Raw genomic sequence first — 18,840 nt, forward strand, 5'->3', positions numbered from 1 at the left:
CAGCAGGCCCTGCGGGCTTGATGGGCCTAAGTGCTTCCGGGATCGGGAAGTGACGTTAGAGGTAAACAGGTTCTGTCGCCGTGGCAGCGGCTGAGGCTGCTGGGCAGGGTGTCGGCTGCAGCCGACTGGAGAGAGGCGCTGACTTCCGACGTTAGCCTGGGTCTCCGGCGCTGTCGCTGCGGAGTGAACAGGTAGGCCGTGACCCTGGGTTGGCGGGCTTGGGGCAGGCCCGGGGTGAGATGAGCCTAACAGGACCGCGCCCCGAGGAAAAGCAATCCCGGGGCGAAAGAAACGTGGGAATTCCGCCAGGCTCTGGGAGCGGTTTTACCCCCGGCTAGGGCCTGGAGCTTTACGCGCTGCTGCTCGCAACTATCTTAGGCGGAAACTGAGGCTCAGATTAAGTTCAAGGAGTTTACGTAGTGAAGACGCGAGCTCCACACCCAGGTCTTCCTAATTTTCCCCACACCCCACGGGTGGAGCCTGCTCGGAGCGCCCAGCGTGGGTCCGGGGAGAGCCCGGGGGTGGGTTTGGAGGAGAGCGCGTCACCACTCTCATCTTCCTGGAGCTCAGTCCGGCTCTTGTGCCCGGTGTTCCTCAGATGCGCGTGTGGTGGGAGTTGGGAGAGAATCCGGTAGTCGGCTTTGAACGCTCTCTGTTTCTTCTCCGGTCTGACGCTTCTCATTCAACATCCTTTCCAGCCGTGCGGCTGGCTCAGGCCAGGTACGCGGGAATCTTGCCTGACTCTCTTTCACTCGTCCCTAAACCCCTGCCTCAGTCATCCTTTACTAAGTCCTATCAACTCGACTTACAAAACATCTCAAATCGGAACACTTTTCTTCAGCTCCAAGCCTTGGTTACTGAAATAGCCTGCTCTGTTTTCACAGTCATTCATACCACATACATTCGCCGAGTGCCAGTTTCTGTGCAGGCATCATGTTAGATGCTAGGTTAACAGTGATGAGCAAGATAGTTGTAGCTCCCTCCTCTTTCTTCCTCCAACCCATTCTCTATCCTGGGTCTGAGTGATCTCTCTAAAGGGCATATCTGACTATGCCACTCTGCTGAGAATCCACTGGCTGCCCATTAAACGCTTATGAGAAAATCAGGCTCATTACTGCAGCTTTCAGAGCCCCCCGCCATCCAGCCCTAGCCTTCCCATCTCACCTCATCCCGTTTCTCTTTTTCCCTTGCTCAGCCTTTCAACCACACTAGCCTCTTGGCTCTTGTTACAGGTTCCATTTCTCAGCCTCAGCATCTTCACACATGCTTTTCCTTCTGCCTCCTCCCCTCACTTGACAAACTTCTGGACAGCCTTTAATTCTCAGCGTGTCACTTTTTCAGAAGACTTTTGTTTGCAATTTTGGGGGGTAATTTTGTGTCCACATGAATTTTATCCTTCTGCTACAGCTTCATGTAGCACCATGTGCTTTTCCTCATACTTTTATCACAGTTTGTGATTATTTGTTTACTGTCTGTCCAGAGGTCGGGAACTTGAAGCACTGAAGCATTTTCTTGACTACTTTATCCCCGGGACAGTAGATGTTTGTGAATAAATACTCCCTTCCTCTCTGGGAAGGTAGTGCAAATTGAAGCAGATCTTTGTGCCTTCTGGTTATTTGAAGCCGTTTGTCTGGTTAGTTACTTGTGTGTGCGCTCAGTCGCTCGTTGTGTATGACTCTTTTGCGGCCCATCAGGCTCCTCTATCCATGGAATTTTCTAGGCAAGAATACTGGAGTGGGTTGCCATTTCCTCCTCGAGGGGACCTTCCCGACGCAAGTATTGAACCTGTGTCTCTCGTGTGTCCTGCTTTGGCAGGTGGATTCTTTACCACTCACCTGGTAGGTGCTAAATGCTCAGACAAGCAGTCTTCAACCTTTTAGGCGCCAGGGACCAGATTCATGGAAGACAGTTTTCCCATAGTCAGGGGGCAGAGGCAGGGCGGGGGTGATGATTTTGGGATGATTCAAGTGCATTACATTCATTGTGCACTTTATTTCTATTATTATTACATCGGCTCTACCTCAGATCATCAGGCATTAGATCTCGGAGGTTGGGGGCCCCTGACTTAGACTATATGTGTAAACAGAACAAATAGGAAGACAGATCTTTTTAAAAGGCCCAATTACAAGGGAACTCTGGATGATTAAAGCGTTTCAAAAGGAAGATGCTAGCTGACTTAACCTGAATGTACTGTAGTGAGGCCAAAGGCCCAGGGCCATACACAGCTAGACATGCGTTAGTTGGCCCACACAATCTTGGATGTGGGTTTTGGGTGTTTTTTTTTTTTTTTTTTTTTTTTTTCTTAAAATTTTTGAATTAAAGGAGATACTGTTCTTTAAAAGTCAGATTGCATACATAAATCTGGATTTCTGGTCCTCTTGAAAATCACTTCTGGCAACAGTGGAACTTAATTCTTTTTAACCATTGCTCTTTCTGTGGTATACCTACCCCGGCAAGTTGCTCCCAGAATCACCCCATTCAGAACAGAACTTCTCTAACGTATCGGGAAGGGAAACAGGGGAGGCTGGGGGGAGATGGGAGGGAAGGACTGGTGCAGGGCCAGGCTGTGGTAGCCTTTGGAACACCGGGGGTTTCCAAGTTGGTGTAGCAGCCAAGAGCTAGACCTAAGTAGCATTGCCTCCCTTTTTAGACAGGGCATGTGCTCTCTTATTTTTATTTTGTGTGTGTGTTTAAGCCAGAATGAGGGTGAGTTTTCAGTGTTTCCTTCCCAGAACTGAGGCATCCTTTGAACCAGGAATGCGAGGTGGCCTGGGAAGGGAGAGGATACCTCTGTTGGTTCTTGTCTACAGAAAAAAAGCCAAACTCCTTAGCTTGGTCCACAGGGTGTTTCTGATCTGGCTCCATCCGGCTTTCCCTGTCCATCCTCTGTCCTTTCAACTTCTAGTCAGGAATAGGCCCTTTCAATGGCTTTACGCTCCTGTCCAGGCTGTTTTCTCTGCTTGGAATGCCTTTCTCTGACCTCCTTACTTGGCATGATCTCGCTGATATTTCACTCCTTTTTGTTTTCCGCTAGAAAGAGACTGGCCCAGCTTTGGGCCCCAGTTGAGGCAGGTGTACCTGTGGCATACACTGTGGGTAATATTCTTACCCCTGGCTTCTTGTGTTTTTTTTTTCCTGTGTTTATTTTTAACCCTAATTTTTAATTCACTCCAATTTTCTCTTTTACTTGTCTTTCATGTTCAGCACTATATTTGAAAAGCTCTTTTATGTCCTTTTGGGTACATAACTGGGGATAAAGAAATATGCTTATGGCTCCCAGCTTAGTTCACATGTCACTCCCTCACCCCAAGTTAACTGTTCTCTTTTCCCCCAGCTCTTTAGTGATATTTCTGTAAAAGCACTTAACACAGTGTAATTTTGCAGTGTCCGTGTCTGTCTTCCTCCAGCTACACTCTGTGCTCCTCCAGGGCAGGCACCACGTTGCACGCACCTTTATCCCCAGCATCTAGCAGTGCTGGCATGTAGTTGGCACTCCAGGAATGTGTGTTGAATGAACGATGCCTGTGACAAGCAACTGGACTTTATTCTTTCCTGACCCTTGCTCCTATGACACACCTCTCCCTGGCTGACTCTGTCCGAGAACCTCTCTTCTCTGGGGAAGCTGGAAGGCAAACAGGTGAGGCTCAGAGAGGCGGAGGCAGAGGGAAGGGGGAGCCTTTGGAACATCTGGGCTTTTGGCCTTGGTGTCTGGGACCAGGAGTGGGGCTGGGCTGGAAGCTGGCTTCTCCTTGAGAGGCTGGGAAGTGATCGGGGACTGGGGCTGGTTTCTTTACAGCCATGGCCAAGGACATCCTGGCTGAAGCAGGGCTGCACTTTGATGAGCTGAACAAGCTGCGGGTGTTGGACCCAGAGGTTACCCAGCAGACCATAGAGCTCAAGGAAGAGTGCAAGGACTTTGTGGACAGTGAGTATCGTCTGGGGGGACATGGTGCCACTCAGCTTTGTGTCTTGCTGCCACCCCTTGACTGTAGCTCTGGGCCCTGCCCGAATGGAGCTGGTGTCTCCCAGGAGGTTGAACCTGGCCCTCCTGAATTCCCATGTGCTACCCACCTTGTCTGCGAGCCCTCCTGTGCTCTCGGGTAGTCCCAGGGCACCGATCAAACACTGTAGTGGAGACAGGAGGGTGTTTGTTTAGGTAGGCCATCCCAGGAACCTTCAACTTCAGAACCATGACTTGGGGGTGGGAAAGAGAGTTAGGATTTGATTTCTTGGGAGAAATAGTGTTCTCAGTGGCAGACTTGCCATTGTTTGCAGAGTTGATCACCTGGAGTTTGGAGAGGCAGTTCAAAAGACTCAATGAAGTCATTTTTTTTTGGTTTAAGCTAGTGATAACCAGGATGCTTCCTGTCCCAGCAGCCAAACAAGCCCAGTAGCAGCAAATATAGAGCAGATGTAGCCTGTATCTGAGCCTTCTGGGGAGTCCATTGGCTCTGGAGAGAGCTTGACTGGCAGAAGGTGGTGGGTCCTCTCACACGTCTTCTGAACGCTGTGTGCACGTCGTCCTACCCTCTGGGTCTTAGTTTACTCCTCAGTAACATGGGTTCCACTATACACTGAAGAGAACAAATGAGATTAACTCCTTAAATGCTTTGAGCTTTTTATTAGCTCTGGTCACAGGTGGAAAGCCCCCAGTCCCCATCAAGTCAGATCTAGTGTCTTACCTGTGGCTTGTCCAGAGGCAGCATTCAGATGCTGAGGCGGTCCTTTCGTGAGGTCAGCCCTTTGTGCTTCCTGTCATTCCTAGGACAGCAGGATGCGGTCCATCTGAAGGTGCGCCCATCAGGAGCCTCAGAGCCCAAGCTACAGCTTCTGGCTGGTTCAGTGAGGACTCAAGATCCCAATACACCCAACCCAGCTCTGGGCTCACAGTCACCCTTCTCTAGGTTCAGATCAAGGCTGTCAGACACCAAATGGCTTTTCACACAAATTAGAAGAGGCGGTTAGCTCTGCCCTCTCGCCACAAGGAAATGCTGAGGGAGAGTAGGAAGGCTGAAAAATAAAACATTTGTTTTTGTTCTTCTTTCCACAAAAGAAATTGGCCAATTTCAGAAAATAGTTGGTGGCTTAATTGAGCTTGTTGACCAGCTTGCAAAGGAAGCAGAAAATGAGAAGATGAAGGTAAGATCAGCAAGTATTTTGTCTAACTTTTGGCCTGGTTCACTAGTCTCTCATCCTTCTGGCCACCCCCCTCCTTTTTTTTTAATCTGGTTCTTAAAAAAATTATTTTTGGCTGTGTTGGGTCTTCGTTGCTGCTGTGTGGGCTCTCTCTAGTTGTGGCGAGCCAGGGCCGTTCTTGGTTGTGTGCGGCTTCTCACTGCAGTGGCTTCTCTTGTTGCGGAGCACAGGCTCTCGGGTGTGCAGGCTCAGTGGCTGTGGCAATAGCTGCTGCGCGCAGCCTTAGTTGCCCTGTTGTCTGTGGGATCTTCTCGGAGCAAGAATTGAACCTACGTCCCCTGCATTGGCAGGCAGATTCTTAACCACTGGACCATCAGGGAAGTCCCCTTTTATTTTTTTTGGTGGGGAGGGCTAGGTGATGGGGGGTTCTTTAATTAAAACAGGATTTTAAATAAGAATGCCTGTGCAAATATTGAATGATTATGTTGTATACCTGAAACTAATATATATCAATTATACTGCAATTTAAAAATAAGTAATTCCTGGTCCAGTTAACCCACTGTTGAACTCTTACATGCCAGTATACTCTGTTTCCTTCAATCTTCACATCATCACTGAGATACGATGAATAGGTAGTTTACCCTCATTTATGACTGAGCAACTGAACTGAACTGACCCTCATTTTATAAATGAAGAAATGAAGGTGTGCAGAGTATAGATGACTTAGCAAAGGCCACAAGGCTAAGTGGTGCACCAGATGGGCCACTGTGTGCCAGGCCCTAGATTCCTAGGTCTACAGATGCTCAGCTGCAGCGCTGTTCTCACCAGGCACTTTGGGATCAGGAGGTTAAGCCTTCTTCTGACTTACTCCTAAAACTCTGAGGCTCGACCTTTCCCCACTCCATAGCCCCATGGTTCCTTCCCCAATTGAGAACTTTAACGAAGTAATGACGTTCTTTGGCAATATCATGTTTTTCTAGGCCATTGGTGCTCGGAACTTGCTCAAATCTATAGCAAAACAGAGAGAAGCCCAACAGCAGCAACTTCAGGCACTAATAGCAGAAAAGAAAATGCAGCTTGAAAGGTAAGCTTTGTTGTAAAGCAAGTTCTTTACTCAACTGCAATTCTGTTTTTCCTCTTGAATGGTCACCTGTTACCCTTGCTCTTCATCATTGTTCTCCCAGGAATAGTGTCTTATCATCCTGATTTGAAGATTTTAAAAATTAATTTGATGGGAAGAAAATTTGTTAATGTCAGACAGACCTCTCATAGCTTGAGGACACACACTTGAGTGTCTGGAGCTGGCCGGTTCTCTGCAAGGAAGCTACTGAGGGCTGCCGACTTCTCAGGGGTGGGCCTAGGCAGAGCTTTGCCTCATTTCTCTCTCTCTATTGCCCTCACTAACTTCATTTTGAACTCACACCATTTCTTGGAATCATCTAAATCACTTCTATTCTTCTCTGGAAGAATTAAGTTCATGGTTTATTTCCTCCATTTTGAGAGCCTCTAACAATTTTGTTTTTCAGGTATCGGGTTGAATATGAAGCTTTGTGTAAAGTAGAAGCAGAACAAAATGAGTTTATTGACCAATTTATTTTTCAGAAATGAACTGAAATTTTCATTTTCTAGCAGGAGGGCAAAAAAAGGAAAAAACCCCAACCCCCAAACCAGAAAAACCTCTGTACCATTCCATGACTTGGCCAATGACCCGTGTGTGTCATGTGAGAAGCTGTGTGAAGAACTGCAGCCTCTCTGAAGGCAGTAACAAACCTGGGGGAGTCCGTTACAGATGTCAGTGCACATCTGCAGGCGAACGTCCAGTGGCCATCGTGGTCCAGGTTCTCACCTCTTGCGTTCTCAGTCTCAACTGAGCAGCCTGTCAACTTTTTTGTAAATTCACAAAGCTTTGGAAGGAAAAGCAATAAATTATTATTTTCAAATGGCTTGATCTACCTCTTCTCCGTGCCCTTGAAGTGTACATTTATTAACCCATTGTAAGAACCCTGGACTCTCTAGCCCTTAGTCCACAGAACAAAACCAGGCAGTAGTCAGCAGCTACCTTTATTTTGACCAGACACACGAGTCAGATGATATTCCCAAAAATCAGACCATTAGGGCTTGTAAGCAAAATAGGCAAAAGGGGGGTACTAACCAGGACCAGCATCTACCATTTTTCATGTGTGTTCACAAGTCTTTTTGAGTCGGCCTCAAGTATGAACTTAAAACTAGCAGGATACCAAATAAAGAGACCTTATATGCACACACTGGACCTGTGATGGCCAGCCCCCCACCCCTACCCCAAGTGGGTACAGGACAAAGAATTATGAAACTGTTTGGTAGGAGGAAGTTATCCAGTAGGAAGCATTCCTCCAGCTCAGGCTTGAGACACCAGACCTCAGAGTAAAGGAACTCATGTAGTCTGTAAAAACTTAACGGAAGACTAAGGTTTAGAAAGAGAATGAACACGGAGACTCTAAAAATTCTCTTCTCCTGGGATGACCTGTTTTAGGACAGAAACGATATACCTTCCAGTCCAACCCATTTCCAACTCAAAGTCATGCCAAGGTTGAATCTTAAAACTAAATTTATAACGTCTTACAGAATATTTCACCCCTACCTAAGGGTAGGGGCAAGGAAACAATTTTTAATGAATATTAGGTATAATTTCAAACTGAATTTTGCTCATCAGTGATACTCTGTAGAGACTCATGAGACAGTTTTAGTCACATGTATCCTGTGAGTCAAATGACTCACGAATATGCCAAGCAGGCCATGTTTCTTGGAAGTCTATCTGATTTCTGGTCTGGTTCTGCTTTTAGTAATCCTGCAGTGGCACCTGGGGACACGCTGAGGAGACCTTTGGCACCACTTCCTATCACCTAGCCCACACCCCTGTGCCTGTGCTCAGGTAGTCAGCGTGTCTGTCAAAGCCCTTGGAAGGTGAGGGTTTGCTGTGCCTCCCGCCAGGGTCTTGCTCGTGTGTGTTGCTGCTGCTGTGGTTCAGATACTACTGAAAACATGGGCTCCGAGCACTGTGCCCGGTACTGGGTCCAACAGGAAACGGCCCAGTGCTCACCTCTCCCCTGGCCCTGGGGGCATTTCTTTCATTTCTTCTTTCTTTTCTCCTCAGACTTGTAGTAGGGGTTCCGCACCATGAAAAGCAGAAGTATAAGAGGGATGAGAAAGTAGGGGATATAGACAGATATCAGGAATAGTCGTTCCTGGAAAGTCTTAGGTCCTTGTCCTCTGAAATGACTGGCTTTGGAGAAATCGTCGAGTAGCAACGTGGAGAGGATGGGAATCAGAGTTGTCATGGTGTGAACCGAGTAGATGATGGCAGGGGTGCGGATCCACTTGCAGCCTCCTGAGGTCAGCGAGGAGAGAAAGTCGGGTGAGGCCTGCTCATGGCTCCAGGGGAGCCCGCCATACCCTCCACCCTGTATGCCTGCTCCCTTCAGTTCAGTCATTCTACCTCCTTTTCCAAGTGGAAACAAATGATATAATAGCGTCCAACGTGCAGTCCTTATGTGACAGCTGGAGCCCTAGCACTGACTGCCAAAGAACACGGGTGGAGTCGGAATTCAGAAAAACTCGAGGGCAGTAAAGTGGCCATTATAAGGTAAACTCAGTTGGTCTCAAATACAGTGGGTGGGGAGGGAGGTGAGGAGCAGGGGAGCTCTGCCAGCAGCATCTCTCTGCTAAGTAAGTATATATGGATGAGAAGAATCAACAGATTCTGCTAAGAGATGGATTTGAGGGCTCCAGTGGGAAATAGCCTGTATAAGTTTATTTACAATGAACACGGGTATGGTGCCTTCTTTTTAAAAACAATAGTCATATGGGGACACTGAAAGAATAATCTTTAAGTGAGAAGTCAGGCCACTTAGGGATAACTTGCTGCTACTGCTTATAAGCCAGTATGATACTACCCAAAGCAGAAAAATAAAAGCCAAAACAAAAAATTCTAGGAAAACAAAAGGGAACAAGTTCAATCTGTAAAGTAGCCTCAGGTGGCATGTGTGCGAGATTTCCAGTTGACTGAGGCAGTCCTGCAGCCACACTGATGTCCCTTCCCAAGATCAATCCTGACCATTCCCACTCCTGTCTCACCCTCACACATCCTTCAGGGACCACTCCCCTTCCTTGGTGGAACTTTCCCCAAAGATTTCTGAGACCTGGTCTCAGGGCAAAAATGGGATTTCTCACTTACTCACCTTTGAAGAAGGCATATGCTGCAATGGGAAAGAAAGGCAGCTGAAACACAAGCTCGCAGAACAGGAAGGACTTGAACCACGCCGGGGGGTTCTGGAGCAGAGGGTCTTTGAACTCCTCGATATACCACTGCTGCAGGTTTCTCAGCTGGGAAAAGACGAGGAACACGGTGAGTACAGCCACCTGGCAGGACTGGCTTCCGCAGCTCCAACCCTGCGGATGTGCCTCTCATCACCCAGCCCCTGGGCAGCGGACTCACAGCTGGTGGGCCAGCAGCACTCACAGCTGGCTTTAGTGGTGCAGCCTAGACGGTCATTGAATTGAAACTCACAAGCTCTCTCAGGTGGCACTAGTGGTAAAGAACCCACCTGCCAACGCAGGAGATGTAAGAGACACAGGTTCACTCCCTGGCTCAGGAAGATCCCCTGAGTAAGAAATGGCAACATACTCCAGTATTCTTGCCTGGGGAATTCGATATAGACAGAGGAGCCTGGTGGGCTACAGTCCATGGGAGTCGGACACAATTGAAGTGACTTAGCACACACACACACAAGCTCTAACTCAACTGTTACCTTCACCCAGCAGCTTTTCTCAGCTCTTCCAGCCCCTGTGTGCTGCCCAGAATTTATCTGTGATAACATACATCCAGGTGTGTTGCCTGTCAAGAGCAACAATGAGGGGCACTTAATAGGCTCTTAGTTTGCTGAACACACAAACAGGATGTATTGGCCAACAGTATCCTTCTTTATAAAGAAATGATATGAAAACCATCCTGAGGTTTGTCTTTTCACAACAGCAACACCAACCTCCAAGGGCCAGATTTCCTCAAGTACAGATATGAATTTTTTTTTTTTTTTTGGCGGGGTAGGGGGGGTGAATGGAAAGAAGGTAAATCTAACTTCTGTGAAGATGCAATTTTAGACAATTTAAATAATCTCCAAATCTCAAATTCCTCTTCATTCTTAACTCCCCTAGTTCAAAAGTTGCTTTTTTTTTAGGAGATCAGTGGGATATTTGTAGAGGAACAGACTGTATAGCTTTTTGAGTGGTCTCAGTGCTAGCATGGGCCCCAGCTTCGTGATAACACTGTCAAAACAAAGATGCAGATCTATGTTGCCGGGGGGTTGGGGAGGCAGGGGGAGGAAGCAGGGGGCTCTGAGGTTGCCCCTTTTGTGCTCCTAGGAGAAGCCTAGGGCTCTCCCCAGATAGACTACTGAAGGTCTGTGGCATTCAACCTCCTGGATGGCGCCTTGATATTATAAGACAACTTCCAAGCTAGGAATCTGGCTTACAACGGAAAATCCAAAGATACTTTTCCTGTTAATTTTTAATCTAAAGACTCACTATTGTGAAATAAGAGGGCTCTTTGCTGAGAGTGACCTTTAAGCAAATATCCAGGAACACACACAGTTAGTATAATTAATGACAGAAGGGCCTCAGCTAGATAGCCAATTTATTGACCAAGTGATCTTGAATTTGTATTTGACTTGAAACTTAAATTTATGGAAATATCCTTAGCTTCTTTCTAAGCACTTTTCAGGATGGTAATGTGGTAGAAAATATTCATCAAGGTTAAATCCCTGCATCTCTCCTGGACTCTGTTTTCTCATCTGTAAAACAAGCAACTTGGACTAAATGTTTTTTAAGATCCTCTTTTGCTTTCTAGATTTACTTAAAAAAAAAAAAAAATTGGAGGGACAGACCTATTTTAAAAGATTTACAACAAAATTTAAAAGGCATTCTGATTCATTTGAACTTCACCTTCTAATTAGTATTCATGCTCTCAGATCCACTTATATCATAAATCCAAGCAGATTTGTACAAGAAATTTGTAATTTCTAATAAGTTCAGAATGATAATAGCAAAATTTAAAATACAGTTGACCCTTGAACAACATGGGTTTGAATTGTGCAGGTCCACATATACATGGATTTTTTTTCAACGGTAAATACTACATGGTCAGTCAGTGGCTGGCTGAATCTGAGGATAGGGAGGAACATGAGTACCAAGGGCTGACTATAAGTTATAAGTGGATTTTCAACTGTTTGGAGGGTCAACACCCTTAACCCCCAAGCAGAGTGAAGAGCATGGTACCTGGGGGCGGAGTGCCTGCCGCTGAGCAAAGCACTTAAACCTCACTAAGCTGGTTACCTAATTATAGTACCTACTTCATTGTTGGTAAGATAAAATCAGTTAATACTTATAGTCCTAGAACAATGGCTAGCACACAATAAATGCTAAGATTACTTGAATATAATTAATACAGACTTGGAGTTCAGTTTAATCTTACTACAATCTCAGCATGCAACTAGGCATTGATTATTCCCCAAAAAGGTAATAAAACTGTTTCCATTTATACCTGACTCACACTTGACTCAACTTACCGCTGTTTTCCATTAAAATATTCACCTGGCCTAAGCACATGGATTTCTAGACCAGAGCTGCTACTGAACGGTCTTGCACTCCTCTAAACTTAGAGTGAGCACACAGGCTGATTTCAGGCCTAGATGCTCACCTGTTTTTTCCTTATTTTAATAGAAGCAATGCTACCCAGATGCAAATGATATCACAAAATGCTTCCATCCTCTCCATGTCTTAATCCAAACTGAATTCTTACTGTTTCAGAGTTTTTCCCCAAGAGTTGATCTGGTTCAAACCAAGAAAGATATTTGCAAATTTCAGCCTAACCATTATGTGATCTCTACAAGCTTTTTAGTTTGAGGAGAAAATTTCTTCTCTTTAGGGAGGAAAAACACAACAGATGTTAAAATTTGGCATTTTTTCAAGGAGAATCTGAAAATAACTCAAGGCTTTTATTATTTCCCCATATGGAAGCAACACACTAATCATTGCCCACCCCAAAGCAACAAAAGTGATTAGAGACGCAGGCCTTCAAAGCCGAGACACCCGGGTACAGCTAAGGCCTTTAAATAGCACCAAAGATAGACACACTCCGTTTCTGGTCAGATATGGCCTGCTCTGGCCCTTGACCTTCGACAATGCTGCTGCCAAGTCGCTTCAGTCGTGTCCGACTCTGTGCGACCCCATGGACTGCAGCCTACCAGGCTCCTCCATCCATGGGATTCTCCAGGCAAGAACACTGGAGTGGGTTGCCATTTCCTTCTCCAATGCATGAAAGTGTAAAGTGAAAGTGAAGTTGCTCAGTCGTGTCTGACTCTTAGCAACCCCATGGACTGCAGCCTACCAGGCTCCTCCATCCATGGGATTTTCCAGGCAAGAGTACTGGAGTGGGTGCCATTGCCTTCTCCCACCTTCGACAATAAGTCAACTTAAAAAACTAAAGCTTAGAAAACTTTACCAAATCAAATATGTAAGTTTAAATGGGGTCTTTATGATTTTGAACAAATTTTAATTGTATTTTGTGAGCAAGGACTTGTGGGAATGGCACATTCAGAAAAGATATGGAAGGGATGTCCCTGGCACAGTCCAGTGGTTAAGACCTCGCCCTTCAATGCAGGGGATGTGGGTTTGAACCCTGGTCAGGGAGCCAAGACCTCACATGCCTCAAGGCCAAAAAACCAAAACTATACAACAGGAGCAGTACTGTAACAAATTCAATAGAGACTTCAAAAACAGTCCACATCCAATTTAAAAAAGAGAGAGAGAGAGAGAAACTAACAGCTGTTCGGTCCAGAAAGGCTGGCTACCTGGAGTCACGGAGCTGGCCAGGAGTAAAGGGACTCAAAACACGCGAGACTGTAAACAGGCAGCCTGCCTGAGTTCTGTTGGCCAAGATCATGTACCACCTGGGCCTAGGCAGTAGGCTGAATAGTCTTAATCATACCAGCATGTATGAATGTAACCCTATTTGGCAGAAGTGACTTGGCAGATGTGGTTAAAGTTCAGGATCATGAAATAGGAAGACTATCCTGGTTATCTGTTGAGCCCTAAATGTAATGACAAGTGTTCTTATAAACATTGGGCAGCGGGAGATTGAACTAAAGAAAACAAAGCTAAGTAAGGACAGAAGCGGAGACTGATGTGACGTGGCCACAAGCCAAGAACACCTGCAGCCACCAGAAACTGGAAGAGGCCAGGAACAGATCTTCCACCAGGACGTTCAGAAGGAATCAGGCCTGCAAGACTCATTTCAAACTTCTGACCTCGAAAACTGAAAGAGAACAAATTCGTGTTGTTTTAAGCCACTTTATTTTTGTAACTTGCTGCAGAAGCAATACCTTGTATATGTTTGAGCTTGTGATTTAACTCAACTCTCTCTTTCTTACTTAACAGTTGAAGAGCCCTGACTTGCCCAAGGCGCTCAAGAGGTTTTTGGAAGAACCAAATCCCCAGACTTCAGTCCAATGCTCTTGCCACACACAGCCTACACTTTTCCCAGGAAAAGGTAGGTCAGAGATCTTCCTAGTTACGCTTGGAGCTAGAAACAAACCAGACTATGGAGTGGGGGTATATTGTTGAGCAGTGGCTCTTAACCTTTTTGGTAAGGTCAGACCCCTGAAAAAGTTGATGGAAGCTATGTAAAACACAGGGCACACACAATTCTGCATACCCCACGAGGGGTTCATGGGCCTCAGGTTAAGAAGCCCTGCTTTGCAGAGAAAAAGCATTTAAGGACAAACAGAGGCAAAATCAAATCTTTAGGTCGACAAGTCAGGCTTGCCTATAGTTCTGCTGACAAACTGGAGAAGGGTAGAACTGAGGACTGGAATTCCATGATAGCAGGTTATAGAGTCCAGACATGAAAATAAACCTGAAAAAACCAAAAGCATTTAAAGCAAAGTTTAGTGTAAAGAATGTTCTCCAACAACCAGGAAATGGGGCCTTTGCCTGTATTTCTACTCAAATGATCATTCCTATTCAAACACAATTTTTAAAAGGCCCTATTTGCAAGGTATCCTTAATTCACTTCCGAGATTTTGAAGTTGCAGGATCCTAATCTTGAAATCAAGACGTTCTCTGCCAATTTCTTTATAGACGCATCTAATTCTACGTGCACGATATTTCTTTGCGATTAGTCGGTATTTTTAAAGTCCTCCCAGGAAACACAACTTTAAAACCAATTCGACATGTAATTTAGACACTGGTTCATCCACTGTGTGTGTGTGCCCAGTGGCGTCGCGGGACTCTTTGCGACCCTATCAACTGTAGCCCACCAAGTTCCCCTGTCCACGGGATTTTCCAGGCGAGAATACTGGAGTGGATTGCCATTTCCTCCTCCAGAGGACCTTCCCGACCCAGGGATCAAACCCGTATCTCCTGCATCTCTTGCATTGGCAGGCGGATTCTTTACCCACAGAGCCAACCTGGGAAGCCCATTCATCCAGACCCTTTCCCTCAAATACGGACAACTGACTAGAGCTGGGGTATGGAAGTCTTTAAAAAAAAGAGAGAGAGAGAGAACTGTCTTCAAAGGGGGCAAGGTGTTTCCCCCCCGGAAACCTGGGAGAAGCCGCAGGGAGAAACAAAGAAAAGCCCAAGATGTCGAGGTAAAGAGCGCCGGCGGGACCCAAGGAAAGTGGGAGGGAACCCTGAGTGGGCGAGGCCCGAGGAGGGGACGCGATGGGGACGCCGGGGCAACCGCTACGACGAGGGGCCCCAACCTCGGCGACCGGGACCGAAGGCGCCCTCACCTCGACGGGGTAGAGATCGCGTGGCAGCACCCCCTGCAGGTCCATGAGCAGGGTGATGGGGATGTGGGAGAGGAAGTAGAAGCCCAGAAACCACTCCAGGCCGCGCCGGGCGCCCAGAGTCCCCATCGTCCGTCGGTTGGGCTGAGCGGGAGCCGAGGCTACGCTCACCGGAACACGACGTCGGGAAAGCGCCGCGCCTGAGCTGTCCCGGGACCCCCCTTGCCCTGCCCCGCCCCGCCCCGCCCCGCCGCGAGGGCGACGCCGGCTGCTCCCATTGGCTGAGAAGCCGCGCGCGGGCCGGGAGCGTCTGCAGAGGCGGCCCGGGGACAGTTCCTATTGGTTGCGAGGAGCGCCGCGTGAGGCGAGGGCGGAGCTTCCCGGAGCTGCCCCGGGCTTCTCAGGGCGCCCAGCTCGCACAGCCAGAGAGGCTCTTCCTGCAGCGCTACCCGCCGGCATTCTCGCCGCGACCGCGTGCGCGCTGGGCTTCGCGGCGTTTGCCTTCCGTGGCCCTTTCACTCATTATTACTCTTCCGTTCCTTCACTCCATCCGTTTAGTGCTTGCCGGACGGCTCCTTTGTGCCCGGCAGTGGGGACTTAACGGAGATGGAGCGCCTAGTGCAGTGGGGTCTCACCCACCGGGGCCGGCTGGACATTGCGTGGTGGTGGTCCGTGCCGTGGCAGCAGTCCTGGGCGTGGGAACAGCGGGCAAGATCCCTGGCCCGCCGGAGTTGAGAGTCCAGGAAGCTTTCCGAAGGAGGTGTAGGAGGCAGCCAGCCTCAGTTCAGAAAGAAGCACGGTGATATAGGAGGAGGTAAAATTGCCAGGTCTTGGTGATTCGCTGTGGAGAATAAGGGAGGCTCAAGGGTTCGTTTTCAGGCCGCGCAAATATTGATCTTTAATTACATACTGGACCTGGGTCTGCCCTGGAACAGGACGGTTGGGGCACCCATTCACTGAGAAGAGGGACATAGAGGAGAAGTGAGTCGAAGAGAAAGATAATTTGGTTCTGGCCATGTTGTTACTGAGCAGTCTCTGTAGCATGAGTGGAAAAGTCGAGGAGGCAGTTAGATGAACACGTCTGAAGATGTGGATTTGTGAGGCATCCGTGTTTGTTGGACGTGGAAATTTTGAGAGCACAAGGCTTGTGAGAGATCTTGGACGACATCAGGGGTCAGGGGAGGAGGGGGCTGAGATATACAGGTAGACAGCAGGACTGTGATGTCTCAGAAACACCGGGAAGGAGGGGGTTCTGCTGTGTCAGAACCACACTAAGTGGTACCCACCTGTGACTTGTGAGAGCAGCTGTGGTTGTTGGAGGCAGGAGCCGGATGATGACAGGCCGGCAAGAAGCAAGGAGGTGGGGAAATGGAGGTAGGGAGTTAGGCATGATTAGAACGGGAGGAGAGAGCCAGGGCAGGAGGTGGAGGGAAATGTGCTCAAGAGAAGGCTGATTTATCTTCTTTTCAGAGAAGAGAGACCAGAGCACTTTCACGTGTGTAGATGCTGCTTGAAGTTTCTGGGTCGGGGGAGAGGTTGTCCAGACAGGAGAAGGAAAGCAGGGAATGTGGCTCAAGGCCGCTGAGGAGTTGGAGAGAATGGATCAGGGTTAGGTCAGCGGCGCACTGTGCTCCCCAGGGTGGAGCACTACGACAGAGAAGCAGTGGTCAGCGTCGAGGACACAGCTGAGATGTGCAGCGTCTCCCAGCCTGTGGGCTTTGCTCCATTGTGAGGGCTACACAGAAAAAGGCTGTTGGGGTGAAAGTTAGGAAAGACAGCATTGATGTTGAGAAGTTGAACAAGAGAGTGATTGAAGAGATGGAGCACGCAGTTTGAACAGGATAGGGAGTAGGTGATGTAAGGCCAGAAGGGACTGGTAGACTGGGAGAAACTGGAGAAGTGCACAGATTTGAGGCCTTGCAGAGGCATGACTGCTGATGCGGTGGGAGAAACTGGACGAACGGGCCCCGAAGGATGGGCGAGTAGAACAAGTGGGTACAATGTCTGGGTTCTGGGTATCAGGAGGAGGTTCTGCCCCTGGGAATCTGGCTGAAATGGAGTGGAGGAGAAGGTATTTGGAGATCACGGAACAGAGATCCCAGAGTGTGGGGTGGATCGACCACAGAGGCCACTGTAAGCCCATGGCCATAGGCTCAGTGTGTAAAGGGAGTGGCCAGGAGGGAGGTGAGCATGGGCTGAGGTCTGGCTTGAACCTCGGAGAGTGGAGAGGAAATGGTGTGGATGTGGCCTTGGAGAGTACGGAAACTGGTGACCCCACCTCCTGACCTTGAACTCTGTGGAGTGTGAGAAAGTGAACAACCTGTGCTGGGGCGGGCTGTGGGAGAGCCCAGACCTCAGGGGCGGGGGAGCCAGGTGTCAGTTACTGTGGGAGGTGAGGGCTGAGGGTGTGGAGGGCTTTGTGAACCCCATAGTAGAGGGGTTTGGGCTGTGGTGAGGAGTGGGTGTTTACTGGGGAGAAGAAACAGAGCTGGGTGGAGGAGAGGGCCCAGCAGGAGAGGAGTGGAAATTTCCTCCTTGGTGGTGAACAAGGGATAAACATTAGCAGAACACAAGGGTCTGTCGTTCCTGGGGCCTCTAGGGGGCAGGCAGGAGCCCTCTTGCACAGCTGCACTCAGGAGGGGGCCTGGCAACAGACCCCCTCCCCCCCACCGGCAGGAATGGCTAACACCTGTTAAGCTGTACTCCATGCAGACTAACTGCCCGCTGGGGAAAGCGGGCGGGGGGCTGCGGTTTGCCCAGGGAACGTGGTAAGCATACAGCTGTTAAAGTCACTGTTCCTCTGAAAGCATCTCACTCAGCCAAGCTTCTTATCTGTAGATAAAGATTTTCAAGGCCAGGCACTTTTGAAAGGCCCTGCATCCAGCAAAATCTCTGTCCAGCTGCTGTCTTCAGCTTGAAATTCCTGTAGTAGGGGAGCCAAAGCTTGAGATGGTCAGAGAAGTCATAGAAGGTAAATGGCCCTGGGGAGGAGGACACAGCTAATCAACAGATTCTTACCCAAAGCAAATGTTGAGTAAAAGAATTGACTTTAAAAAAAAAAAAAAGAAAGTTCTGAGCAGCTTCCCTGTTGTGTGTGAGAAGAGGTGATGTTTAGCACCTTTTGGAAATTATTCATATTGTGATAAGACAAACACCGCTAGCTGGACAATGGACCCCCACAGTGGTGGGAAGAGAATTCTAGTCTTATAACTCCAGCTGGAAGGCACTTAGAGAAGGTCTGAGCTAGACCCACCACCTGCCTCCTGAGCAGCAACTGTGCAAGGCCCTTTGCTCTTGTCGACTTAAATGTGCAGTGTGAGAGCTGTGAGTGAAGTTTTATTGGAAAATGCAAAATGAGGACTGCAGCCTGGGAGACAGCACCTCAGATAGCTCCTGAGAAACTGCTCCAAAGAGGCAGTGGAGCACAGGTCAGTCTGTATATGATTTTGGTGAAGGAGGAATACATGCAATGAAACACGTATTTTTCCAGAAACTTACTACTTCTAGTTTTGTGAAGCTTTTGCTAGTCATGAGGAACAGTCCTCACCACGAACGATTTTAGTGCTTTTCTAGATATGAGGAGGAGATGGCTCATAGGATTGGGCTCATAAAGTTGACTCCTGAAAATATCTTATCTGAAGACCTGTCCTGCCAGTTTCTCTTCCCCAGCACAGAGTGCCTCCTTTCTGTTCTCCACCCTGGACTCCTTTTCATGGGTGTTGAAAATCAGCTATAGCAGCATGTGATTTAATCCTTAGAAGCAAATGGCAAGTGCCCATGGCAAGTGCCAATTTGTAGTTGACACTCCCCTCTCTGCTTTTGTTTCACTCTTCTCTCTCCTCAAAATGCTCCCACCCTCTTCACCCTGACCCAGCCTCCATCC

The 18,840-nt window shown here is 48.1% G+C and overlaps 2 protein-coding genes across 5 annotated transcripts; one reads left to right on the forward strand and one right to left on the reverse strand.

Moving 5' to 3' along the window:
* IFT20 (intraflagellar transport 20) lies at window positions 1-7,076 on the forward strand. Of its 4 annotated transcripts, XM_006042209.4 has the most exons (7): window positions 11-191; window positions 599-720; window positions 3,408-3,637; window positions 3,797-3,925; window positions 5,054-5,139; window positions 6,117-6,220; window positions 6,663-7,076. In XM_006042209.4, the coding sequence occupies exons 3-7, from the start codon at window positions 3,568-3,570 to the stop codon at window positions 6,742-6,744; spliced, it is 471 nt and encodes a 156-aa protein (XP_006042271.1). In that variant the 5' UTR covers window positions 11-191; window positions 599-720; window positions 3,408-3,567; the 3' UTR covers window positions 6,745-7,076. The 4 variants fall into 4 exon arrangements, with proteins under 4 accessions (XP_006042273.1, XP_006042271.1, XP_006042272.1 ...); XM_006042210.4 differs by lacking the exon at window positions 599-720 and having other exon boundaries at window positions 3,385-3,637; XM_006042208.4 differs by lacking the exon at window positions 599-720.
* On the reverse strand, window positions 6,711-15,174 carry TMEM97 (transmembrane protein 97). The gene is made up of 4 exons (XM_006042206.4): window positions 14,961-15,174; window positions 9,351-9,495; window positions 8,213-8,500; window positions 6,711-7,040 (listed from the first exon to the last, which is right to left on the reverse strand). Exons 1-3 carry the CDS (start codon window positions 15,084-15,086, stop codon window positions 8,241-8,243), a joined length of 531 nt encoding a protein of 176 aa, XP_006042268.1. The 5' UTR covers window positions 15,087-15,174; the 3' UTR covers window positions 6,711-7,040; window positions 8,213-8,240.
* Between the last annotated feature and the right edge of the window lie 3,666 nt (window positions 15,175-18,840).

The sequence above is a fragment of the Bubalus bubalis genome, chromosome 3 (genome assembly GCF_019923935.1).
Source record: "Bubalus bubalis isolate 160015118507 breed Murrah chromosome 3, NDDB_SH_1, whole genome shotgun sequence".
Lineage (NCBI taxonomy): Eukaryota > Metazoa > Chordata > Mammalia > Artiodactyla > Bovidae > Bubalus > Bubalus bubalis.